We start from the raw sequence: 12,412 nt of genomic DNA on the forward strand, positions 1-12,412 counted from the left end.
AAGACACCAAAATATAAAAACATAAAATAGACTTAATCTTCAGTCTCTCATGAAACACATAGAAAAATGTCTCTTCTCTTAAAGGAGACCAGTAAACCTGCCTGTTTCTAGAGCAAATGGTAATATACCTGAATGTAACTGCACACAGAGATCTTTGACTTTTGGTTAATCCTGCGTCACATAAGGCTCCACACTGTGGTTGTTTTTCATCAGACAATAAGTTAACTATTACATTTTAAATAAAAAAAGTGCATAGCTTTAAGGTTTTTTTTTGCAGTAAATCTAATAAAGAGCATAACATTTTCATTTCCCCCCGAATGTAAATTCCATCTGCCTGTTTATGTATGTGTGTCTGTGTGTCTGTGTATCTATGTGTGCGGCATTACAATAACCACCTTCAACTTATGACCCATGAGTTAATTTCACTTCCCTAAAACAACAATGTTAGTGTTATTTCTGTAAATGCAGTGGCGAGTTACTGTACAAACAATCAATCATCATTACTCAGAGTATCATGAGGTCGGAGCAGTGCCATCTGTTTGGAAATACTGTTGAAAAAATAGATCCATGTACAGTAACCATCCATCTACAAAATATTTAACAGTATTTATACAAGAAGCAGCAGTGCCCCTGCTGGCTGTCCCGTGCAACAACAAGAGACCTGCCTTTAATTCAGCCCAGTTTGCTCAGTTTTTCCCCTCTAAAGCAAAATCACATGATGTGTATTTTGTCATATGACACTGATGAGAGGACTGATCCCACAGTGAGCGAGCTGCACTGACGTCCTTAGTGAAAACAAAGGTTGCTCCACCACTTGACGGGGATGAGATGCTGTAGCTCAGCATTGTTTGGAGGTAGTTGTCAATAATATCTGGAGGATGGACTGTCGGAGACTTCTGCCTGCGATAGCCGCCGCTTGCTTCTTAGGTAAGATCTATAATCTTGCATCATTATGAAAAAAACATGCTGTAATATTACAAAATGTTACGAATGTGCAATATACCTGTTTATTATAGAGCTATTATAACACATAACATGGAATACCCTAATATTAATTCACTGTTGAGGGTCACAGTCTCAACTGGAATAACCTCAAGCAAGAACAATAAGCTTATTATAGATTTTTTCCTGTGTAATGGACGCCGCATTGGCACATTATGAGAGCATTTTGAGTGGAATAAAAATCATGCATGAACAATAATTACATTTGGAGGTTTGTGTAATAAGATGTTTCATAAAGTTTAGGTAGGCAAGTTGGGTTCCTCGTAGTTAGGTTCATTGTTGTTGAAAAGCTCTTTTTCTCAGATTTCTCTTGGTTTTAGAATCAAACCCAAACTTCATAACAAACTTTAATCTTTAGAGTCAGTATAAAAGTGACTTACTGTGTTTCTGTGGAACTTGATAATAGTATTAACCTTATTTTAGATCACTGTATCTTGGTGTGCTTGCACCACTTTAATCTCTCTTTATAGGGATCATTTTATATCATAACCTTCCAAACTTCAGCATTACAGCGGTTCTTTCTGCCAGATTAACAGAATCTGAGAGTTTGAGAGAGAAATGTTGCCAACCCAGCTGAGACTGAACCAGAGGAATCACATGACCCCCTTTCGGAATAATTACATTTCATGAGGAAGATGGCTCGTATTCAAGAAAGCACTTAGGCACATGGCTAATGTGATTACTACCACAATATGGGCTCTGTTTTGCATATGTGCTTATACCTGTTGCCACCACTACTCTCACTGGCGATGTTGAACCATGTGCTTATGAGATATCACGGTGACACCACTATAGCGTAATAAAGAAGTTCTCTTCTATATTAAATAAAACATACAGGGCCAGCAAGTGACACAGGCAACCACAAAGCTTTCTGTTTTGTTTTTCATTATTTGGTTGTGTTTACAAGTCTGGATTCTTGTCAGAGGAAGATCTACTTTGTTGATATGTATTTTTATGCATTCATTCCCCTTTCTGCACAGCTCAGTGTGTGAAAATATGTACAAACACAACTCAAACACATTTCAGAGTGACTGGGTGAACAAAAGACAAAAAAAAATCAAAGGCATATGATTAAGCCACATAGATTTTGGACTGATACTGTAAAGGTAAGCAATCATTGAGGGTTAAGATGTGGAAATGGGCCCCCAAAGCAAATGACCTGGGCTGACCCTGTTAATGTTTTATAAGATTTGTCTTTTGTGCTTCCAATGTTGTGTAAAACATTTGGGACAACACACTGCAAAGGCCGCAGAGAGATTGCATGAATGTTTCAAGAGGTCGCCTGCCGGTCAAATCAATAATTTACTTCCATTAAGCATTTAAGGCAAATGAAATGGTTGTGTTTTATATTTATTTTCTTCCAGGCATGGTGGTGAGCCAGACGACACTTACGCCTGCTATAGTGGACACCACTCTCATGGAGAATGTGACTGAGCTGACTGTAACTCCCGTGATTCTCAGCAGCACAACCCCGGGCTGCTTTGCATTCAACACTTCTACATGTGAGCCCTGCGCACCAGGATCCCAGTGGGACAACAGTGAGTCAGTGATGATGTCATCTGACACGAAACCACAAATTCATTCTTTTTTTTGTACGATAGTTCGTCACAGAGATGTTTTTTAATGTTTAAGATCGTAACTCTTTCTTGCATACTAGATAATGTCTGCAAAGAAAATGTCTTAAGATTTCTTACTACAGTGGTTAAAAATGTAATAACAGACAACAAAATCTAAGCTTAGAAATGGTCCTCTGTCTTTCCCCAGACACCCTGCTGTGTACGTGCTGCTCCGACCCCGGGCTGTGCCTATTTCCCGGAGCCTGCCTGCCGTGCAACAGAGGCTTTTATCAGTCGATGGCTGGACAGCAGCAATGTCTGCCGTGTGACCGTGGCTTCTACACAAAGTAAGGATGAAGGTTTTGCCAACATACTTTCTTTTAAAATGCAAGAATTTCTTCTATTCTAATATAGTTCATCAATTTCTTGTATATTTCACACACTGTACAGTTTCACTGGAAGTCCATTATGTCACCCCTGCCCTCCTGGATCCTCCAACAATAACACTGGTAGAGACAGTTGCACGAGTTGTTCCCCAGGTGCGTTTATTTAGCTAGTAAACAAAAATCATTCAAAAATCAGTAGTAGTGTTGTAACTCACTAACTAGTCAATTTAATTCAGACCAAAACAGCAGTTGGCTTGTAGTCACAAATTAGACTTACATATTTTAAATTCCTTCTAGAGTTAGTGTGTTGCTGCACATTGTTGTATGTTAAAAATATCCCTTAGCAATCTATCTGACTTCTGATAACTAATTGTTCAAAACAGTTATGCACTAAATACATATTTTTCCAATTGCTGATGAACGTATGATCTACCTATGTAGATGTATCGCTGCCAATAATCATGGAATGACCTGAATACATTTTCAAATAATCTAAAATTAGAGAGAAAACAAGACTCACAGCTGTTACTTTCTTTCTTTCTGTCTGTCTTGCAGGTTCCTTTTCATCACAGCAGAGTTCTACTACATGTGCACCATGTGCACTCGGGAGCTTTTGCAAGTAAGTTGCACTTAAATGTCACCGGGTTTTGGTGTCTATTTCTGTCTATTTCTGTTTGTTTTTGTTGCTGTTTGTATCTAGGATTCATAAATCAGTGAGGAACTTTCATGACTATCTCTGTGTTTGGAAAATCACTCATGTAACAACCAGATAGAACATCACATGTTTCCATCTCATGTCTCTATTCTGTGTGCCAGCATAGACGCACCCACCCACACACACTCACACACACACTCACACACACACGCACGCACACCCACACACACACACACACCCACACACACACACACCCACACACACACACACAAACACACACACAACCAGCTGCATGGCTACCACCTTGATTATTTAGCAGTTAGCATGAAAATTCAAGTGGCAACTATGATCATGTCTTGGTGGATATTAATACTGCTTATACAGTCAAACTGGTCTAGGAAATGTAAGATGGTGCATGTGGTGTCTTGATTGAACTGACAAAGTGAAGAAGGAAGGAGTGAAGAAGCAGCAGTTAACTGGAGCTCCTACATATCAAAGCCCATAGACCATGTAAAAGAAACTGATTTAAGCATCTTGATGTGATTCAAAGCTCATGACTTGTGGGTGAGGGATGGAAGCTGTTCACCACAACAGTTTCATAACGTCTTTGAAACCAGCAAAAACTCTTCCCCATGGTCTCCCACAACTGAGTTTTACTTCCATGCCAACAAAAGCTGCAGGTGTTCTGGCCACAGAAACTGTCGTCCTTCTGGTCTGGCAGCACTTATTCTATGAGGGGAAGAGTCACATGGTCTTGCCAAGGCCCGAAAAGCCTGTTTCCTGCACGGCTGGTGTCCATCAGCAAGTTCTTGGATTGCTGCCACGAGAAGCAACAATTTCCTTCTGGCCACAGCTCCAAAGCTTGTGTTCACTGATTGAAAAGGCGTTGTACATGATCCTGGGTCATCACATTTGACCTTTACTTTAACTAAGTCTCCAAATCACCTAAACTGCACCCATCAGAAATAACAAGACAACAGGCAGAGCTGCCCATAATTATTTCTCATGTACTACACTGCATGTCTGTTAACACCAACACCAAGTTTTTTCAGTCATAAAACTCATAGTAGTTTGTCATTTACCGTCAAAAACAAGTGTCTTTTTCTCTGATAGCTCTTCTGGTTGTACCCAGTGCCAGATGTGTCCTGGAGGATCAGAAGCTCTAAAGTCTGCTGCTAAATCCTGCACACCATGTCGGCCAGGTAAAGTTAAAGCTACATGCCTCTAATTAGTCATGTCAATGAGAACTGCTGCTCGTATTAGAAAAAGAGGTGATCCAGGTGATATCTGGTTTTGGACAGGCATGCACAAGGCTCCCCATCAGACTTTGTGTCAGATCTGCGGCAGTGGCTCCTACCAGATCCACTGGGGCCAGGAAAGCTGTGACATCTGCCCAGAGAATCACTACTGTCCTGTGAGTACTGAAGCCCCCGCATTCTACGTGATACGAAATTGTGAAAATGAACCAGAAAAAATACATAATACGTTAAGTGAAAGAGTATATTCTGTTTTCAGAGTCCAGATGTGAACCCCATTCAGTGTCCCAGTGATGCTTTCTGTCCAGAGGGCAGCTTGGCTCCAAGCTACTGCATGGAGACTTTCTTCCGCAAATCAGGAGACACTTGTGAACTGGCTCCTGTCACTATTGCTCTGTTAGTCATTGGAGGAGGGGGTGAGTATCAATGCTGAAACAAGTACAAAAAACTACATGTTTTTAACATAGATAAAGGAGTATTCCAATACAATGTGTATCACTCATAATTCTTTTAACCATGTCACAGTTTTAATTATCCAGTATGATTTTCAGATTTTTCAGAGCTTCTATAATAATGCATCTTGCCTTTACTTAACACCATGATAAGACATCGGACATATACTTGTGCTTTTCCAACTTTAACTCCTTGCCTTTAAAATTAGCTTCAAACTGCAATGTCCAACACGTCTATAATGTGATTACACACAAAACAGTCTTTTAAGTATTAATAACTAGTGTTTGATACAGTAATGGCTCATAGCTCCCATTAGGTACGCCTGTTTTCTATGGTTCAATGAAACAGAGCTTGTATGCAGTGGAACTTTTCACTCTTGCATTAAAATTGGTGCATTAAAACTAGGGTCTGACCGATACTGGATTTTTTGGGCTGATGCTGATACTGATATTAGAGAGTAAAAAATATTAGCCGATAATTTTATATATATAGAATATATACATAAATACACATTTTCTGCAATGATCCCTCAAATGTGGTTATCAAACACTTGATGAAATGGAGGTATGAACAAAAAACATACGTATACACCTGTTAAACTTGATTTGAAAAAAGAATCGAATATACATAAAATGCTGCCCATATAACTTTAATTTTGAAAAAAGTATCTGCATGGACAATATATATATATTTGATAATATAAACGCTGATACTGATATATCTGTGATAGCCTAATATCAGCTGATAATATTGACTCACCGATATATTGTTCTGACGCTAATTAAAACAATGTAAATGCAAATGATTGCTTATCCAGATGTCTTCATCAGTATAATTATTATAAATGAGTCTACTGAGCAGGAATGATAAGTAAAATAGAAAAGTTCTATTGTAAAAGAAATATTATATTCTTCTGCCAAAATGTTTTTTTTTTTCATTTGGCCTCAAGCAGAGAGTCACGCTATTCTTTTTGCACACTGAAAGTATTTTGGATTATTGTTCTGCTTTTGCACAGAGTCCACATGACGCACAAACTGGACATAATGAAATAAAATAAGGGTCATCCTCATGTATCAGTGCACTCTTTGTCATTCTCTAATAAGCCCTACAACAGAACCTCTCTCTTCTGCAGTGGCTTTACTCTTCATCATCTTAATGGTACTACGTCAACGGAAGGACGCTGATGGAGAGCTGACTGTCGCCCGAGCACCATTATTACGCAAAGAACGACCTCAAGGTCGATACTACGGGATTCCCTGTGATGCAGAACCTGTATATGCTGGCTGGTGAACAAAAGGACGTCTGCCAAGCTTTCCTAAGTGCTCAGAAGGACAAAACCTACTCAAGTCTTTTTTTCCCACATGCCTCTCAACTGAAGACAAAATAACTGATAGAGGAAGACTGATGGTAAAATCATGGACTGCCATTTTGGTAAATGGTGCCTTGAGAGTACTTTGGCAATCAACCAGCTTTTCCAAGTGACACATTTGAATATATTATTGAGAGACAAAGGTTGGCTCTTTTGTGAATTCTTGTAATGACACTTTTACAGTTCTACTCAGAGCTACACACTTTCCTCTTCTAAACTAGGTTACTGGATTATGAGAGGTATGCTGGAGCGGTGAAAACGAGATGCGTGCTTCAGCTCGGTGGGAAACTATCTCCCTTATGAAAAGCACTTTTTTTTACTGAGGTAATTGATTTACTTTGCACTTATGCGTTGCTAGACTTGTGGGTGCCTTCATTTACTTGTGTAGTTCCTCAGTTACAGAGAAGCGTGAACTGTGGCTTGTTCCTGGTGTTTTTTTAATGCATTTAAATACAATACAATGTGTTGTCTGTAGTTTCATTGATACGTTGGCTTAATGTTTTTCACCTGCTTTTTTAAGGTCATATTTGTATGTTTAAAGGAAAATAAATGATATTGATTAACTTGAGCGTGATTTCTGAATGACTACTTCAGTCAATAATCATTTCACTAGTTTTCTTTCAACTAGACCAGATCCTGACATGTGGTTTTATTTAAGTATAAGCACTATATATAGACTGTGTGGCTATTCTTATTCTTATTCTTAGTTTTTTCTTCTTCCTCTTGGTATTTTTGTCGGGTGGCAAATAACTTTGGGGTGCATTACTGCCACCCACTGAGCTGGAGTGTGGACTCAGGTGTATTTTAATATGGAGTCACTGTAGATATAATGGGAAATTCCATAACAGAACTGCATAATACTCTAAATTTACAGCAGTTTGTTTAAATATAGCTAGTGTTAACGTATTTTGACACAATGTTTACTTTCCACTATACAGTTAAAACATTTTTAACATTACAATCCTCTAAAATGATTAACTAATACTGTACATGTGCAGAAATTTAATTTTATTGAAAGCACACATTCTGTATTTATACATTGTGTCGTTTTTGTTTTTTAAACTTGGAGAAACCATAATCCTACAGGAAACCACTGTAGGTAGACAGGACAATGTCATAAAGTAACTACTAAATAGCCTAAATTTACAGTGATTGGCCTTAAGTCTGGCGATTTATAATGTACTATGCTTTGTTATTCCACTGTCCAATGACTTTTTTAATGTAATAGTTCTTTAAAATTGCTGATTTATGTTTTTTAATGCAGTCCTTACTTATTACACAAAATTTTATTAGGAGACTACAGTCGATAGACTGGGTTTTTTCAGAAATTACATAATAAATAAATCCATACATTTACAGAAATGAACCTGAGAGGTCATTGTTTTTCATGTATTTTGACAAAATATGTCTGTTTTCCTGGAGTGTTATGCTTAATTATCAACAATATACTTTAACCTACTTCATTTTGGCTGTAAAACTTTCTCTGTATTTTTACAGTTTATTACATGTAATTTTGTGTTATAGTTAATTACTGTAATTTGATGGTATGTCTGGAAACTTGGCAGACAGACTTTTTACTTCTTTATGTTACAGTTGTTTGTTTTTTAATTTTTTTACAGTGCAGATCAGAAACCCTGATATAATGCATGGCTAATTTACTGGGACATTTTCTTCAAAATCTTGAGGTTTAGAGACCTGGTCCTTCTGTCAGAATCCTCTATGTACCTTTAGGCACCTGTTTATCATTTATTTCTGTGATTTGTTTCAGTTCCTTCATCAAAAAGTTGAAGTACTGTTAAAAGCTCATTTTAGCACAGCCGCTCTCAGAATCTCTCTCTCTCTCTCTCTCTCTAACTTTCATTAATCATTTCATTCATGTTATAAGTTGCCCCTGTACATTTCTTGCTATGACAAGTGAAAATATCGGGGACAAGAAGGTCTATTTAGTGTAAGCAGGTTTATAAAACTAAAGAAAAAGTCTGTCTAACAATACTGTTAGTCTGTGGTTGGTCGGTCACAGCACTGAAAAATTATTTCCACATTATACACAAACATCCAACATGAGCCTGTGACTAATGACAGATCTCCGGATCAGTTAAACTCTTAAACGCTCTTACTCCCTCTCTGACTCTGCAGCCCAGCAGAAATCTGACGTACTACAGTCTGAAAAGGGGAAGAGGAAGAGTGTGAAATCTGTGACAGAGAGGTAAGGTACAAATCTTTTACTGTGAACTGCCAAAAATCAGTGGTTTGTTTTCTTAAAGGGCGGGTTCACAATTTTTCAAGTCTGTCTTAAAATAACAGTCAGGTGCCGAATTGAACATTGAATCAAGTTTTTCTTGCTGTAATTGTTCCTCCTGTTTAAACCAAGTGGCAGCCTCTGGGGCTGAAAAATTAAGCCGACGTAAAGTGCCAAAAACTGCAATTCCTCAAATGGCCACTTAAAGCTGACTGCAAAAGAGAGTCAATCCACATACAGTATACCCCCACTCTATATTTTTTACACAGTCGAAGATCCCTTCATAATGCACATTGTAACAATGTTTCACAATGTAAGTGATGGACCCAAAATTCAGTCACAGCACTGAAAAATTCTTTCCACATTATACGCAAACATGCAACATGAGCTTGTGACAAATGACAGATCTCCGGATCAGTTAAGCATGTGACGACCATGGAGTAGAAAGACACAGATATGGCTGAAAGTTGCATACAAGAATGTGAGCTTGAAAGTTGCACCATGCACTTCATTACCATATTGCAGTGGTTTAAAAAAAAAAAAAAAAAAAGAAGAAAAAAAAGGTTTCTTAGATACTTTAGTAAAAATAGTTAAACCTCAATGTAGTAACACCCATTAGTAATACAATTCCTGCATTGACAAAAGTTAAAGTAAGTATTTGCAGCAACATACAGGCCTAATTAAAGTCCAAAAAGTAAATGTAAGCTACTGATGATCTGGAATGGGCAATTTCAGAATGTTGTATTACTGCATATAGTTCATAGGTGGATTATTATTATTGATGTATTTTTGTAAGAAATTAAGTAATGTAGCCTATACATTACAAAAACATATAAATCTTGCAGCTGCAGGGCAGAGCTAATTTGTGGGAAAAAATTGTGGTCGAGCAGTCTGCTATTAGAAGGGAATATTTTACCAGCCAATGTGAACTGGAGAGAAACCCTCTACATAATGACACCTGACTATTTGAGGACACACTTGAAAACTTGTGAAACTAGCCTTTAAAAGTAGCTAGATGGTGCTGATGTACTGTGCAGCATTTAAATTGGACGCTGCAAAAATGAGATTTGTCCTAACCAGGACCCCGTACTGCCACCGACATTGAGGAAGAAACATGGCTGCCGCCCTGGCGAGGAGGGTGTCCGGTGTGTATCTACAATTTGACATTCATACCTTTTCATTTAATTCTTGCTTCATTTAAGTATGTTAACATGTATAGTGTTAACCACGCTGTGTAACTTTGAATTGTCGACATATTATTTATTCTTATTTTATATTCTTGTCGGCAGCACGTGAGGCTTGAGTAGGTCTGTTGCTGTTAACATGTCTTGATGTTTTCATGTTTGTCCTTGTGTGGCTCAGGGCTGCTGAGGCCGCTGTCTGTGTCCATATGCGCTAGGACACCAAAGATCTGTCAGTTCTCCAGCCTCGTCCAGCCGCAGCCTCTCTACAGCTTTGCTGCGGCCGCTATCCGCGCTCCTCTGCGGGCTGCAGTGTGTCAGACACCCCGGTACAACATCCTGCAACGGTACACACCGGTGGGAGGGAGGGAGGGAGGGTGATGTTCACACTGCTGATATTTACTTAATATTTACTTTATTAGTACAAAGTGGAGCCCAACTGATATATCGACCCTTCACATATCCTTATCAGTGCATATGTTGTCTGATATGCATCGATTTAAAAAATAAATAAATAATTACATAGGCAGCATTTTATGTATATCTGATCATTTTCCTTCTTATTTTTAGTTATTTATAATGATTAAATTCCCAGTGAAGTTTACTGTTTCACTACAGTGTTTATTTTTTACCATGCCTCCATTCCAAATCTTTATCACAAGTGTTAATGAAAAAATATGTGTATGTGTATATATATACTGTATAAATAATATTATCAGCCAATATATCAATATTAGACATTTTTAACTTCCTAATATCAGCCCCAAAAATCCAGTATCGGTCGGTCTCTAGTACAAAGTTGGTTGTTAAATATCAAAAACCAACGCTGAAGTTAGCTGGTTAAAGGACCAGCGTGTAACATTTAGGGAGCTCTATTGGCAGAAATGGATCATAATATTGGTTAATTGGTGTATAATCGCCTGAAAATAAGAATCAGTGTGTTTTTGTTACCTTAGAGTGAGCCCTTTATATCTAAAGGGGGAGTGTTTCCTCTTCAACTCTACAATGTCCCAAAACGGACAAACCAAACACTGGCTCTAAGAGAGGGCCTTTCACATTTTCACCAGTTTTGCAACCACCGTAGCTTCTCCTCCACACTTGAAAGGGAAGGGTTGATGAGGTAGGAAGAAGGAAATCCTACCAGTGTGTAGGCATCTAATGGTGAGGTTGAAGATTTCAACCAACTGAATACCCCTCTTCCCCCTCCCAAGTGGGTAGAAGAACATACGGTGGTTGCAAAACTGGTGAAAATGTGAAAGGCCCTCTCTTAGAGCCAGTGTTTGGCTTGTCAGTTTTGGGCTACGGTAGAAACATGGCGGTTTAAGAGTCCCTTGTTATTCTGTTTCCATTGAAAACTATTTGCAGCAAAGTCTGTGGATCATCCTGAGTAACTAGGACATTGTCTCTGGAAAAATGTGTTGCTACAGAATTTTTCTAAATGTCATTTTTGAATTGCTGTGAGCACCACATATTACATCTTGGGCTATCGGAAACAGATATAACATAGCCAAATAAAATCAGACCTTTGTACATGGCTACATATAACCAGAGGAAAGTAAGGAAGTGCCTTCTTCCTATGACTGACGCTAAGTGGCGCTTTAAATGAAATATTCCTTAAATAAGAGTTGTGCTTTTTCTGACTGTGCTTCTTTGTGTTTTGTGTTTTTGCAGGGTGTCGTCTCTTACTCCCTCTCTGACTCTGCAGCCCAGCAGAAATCTGACGTACTACAGTCTGAAGAAGGGGAAGAGGAAGAGTGTGAAATCTGTGACAGAGAGGTTCATGAGGCTGCACTGTGGCCTTTGGCTCAGACGCAAGGTACAAATCTTTTGTTTAAATAGACAGTATAAACTGGAGAAATGATTACTGCAATTAAAACCTCACTGTTCATATGAGCACCGAACTGTTGTTTTAAGACACACTTGAAAAATTGGGAGCCTATCCTTTTACCACCTTGAAATTACAGCATTGTCAGTTTAACTAAAGGTCTTGTCTCTCCCTGGTAACAGGCTGGATACAAGAAGAAAATGTGGAAGAAGAAACCTGACAGACGAAAGCGCCTGAGAGAGCATGTATTCTGTAATAAAACACAGAGCAAACTTTTGGATAAAATGACAACATCTTTTTGGAAAAGGAGGAACTGGTATGCTGATGACCCATACCTGAAGTACCATGAACGGGTCAACCTCAAAGTGTAATTTGACAATTCATGGCATCTTGTTTTGTGGTCGAATATAATGTACTGTTGTAATATACATAATAAAGTCCTGTCTTAAAGGATTTCTGCTTTTAAATGTTCCGTTAAGACAAAAAGACA

General features: G+C 38.3%; 2 protein-coding genes across 2 annotated transcripts; both read left to right on the forward strand.

Annotated features, from left to right (window-relative positions):
- The first annotated feature begins 757 nt into the window (after positions 1 to 757).
- Positions 758 to 7,240, forward strand: si:dkey-21a6.5 (tumor necrosis factor receptor superfamily member 4). The gene is made up of 9 exons (XM_062439844.1): positions 758 to 927; positions 2,367 to 2,540; positions 2,767 to 2,905; positions 3,009 to 3,097; positions 3,500 to 3,563; positions 4,713 to 4,801; positions 4,901 to 5,013; positions 5,115 to 5,271; positions 6,441 to 7,240. The coding sequence occupies exons 1-9, from the start codon at positions 879 to 881 to the stop codon at positions 6,596 to 6,598; spliced, it is 1,032 nt and encodes a 343-aa protein (XP_062295828.1). The 5' UTR covers positions 758 to 878; the 3' UTR covers positions 6,599 to 7,240.
- Positions 7,241 to 9,943: 2,703 nt separating this feature from the next.
- Positions 9,944 to 12,360, forward strand: mrpl35 (mitochondrial ribosomal protein L35). Its single transcript, XM_062439847.1, has 4 exons — positions 9,944 to 10,061; positions 10,279 to 10,444; positions 11,769 to 11,913; positions 12,105 to 12,360. Exons 1-4 carry the CDS (start codon positions 10,031 to 10,033, stop codon positions 12,291 to 12,293), a joined length of 531 nt encoding a protein of 176 aa, XP_062295831.1. The 5' UTR covers positions 9,944 to 10,030; the 3' UTR covers positions 12,294 to 12,360.
- The last annotated feature ends 52 nt before the right edge of the window (positions 12,361 to 12,412 follow it).

This window comes from Scomber scombrus, chromosome 19 (genome assembly GCF_963691925.1).
Source record: "Scomber scombrus chromosome 19, fScoSco1.1, whole genome shotgun sequence".
Lineage (NCBI taxonomy): Eukaryota > Metazoa > Chordata > Actinopteri > Scombriformes > Scombridae > Scomber > Scomber scombrus.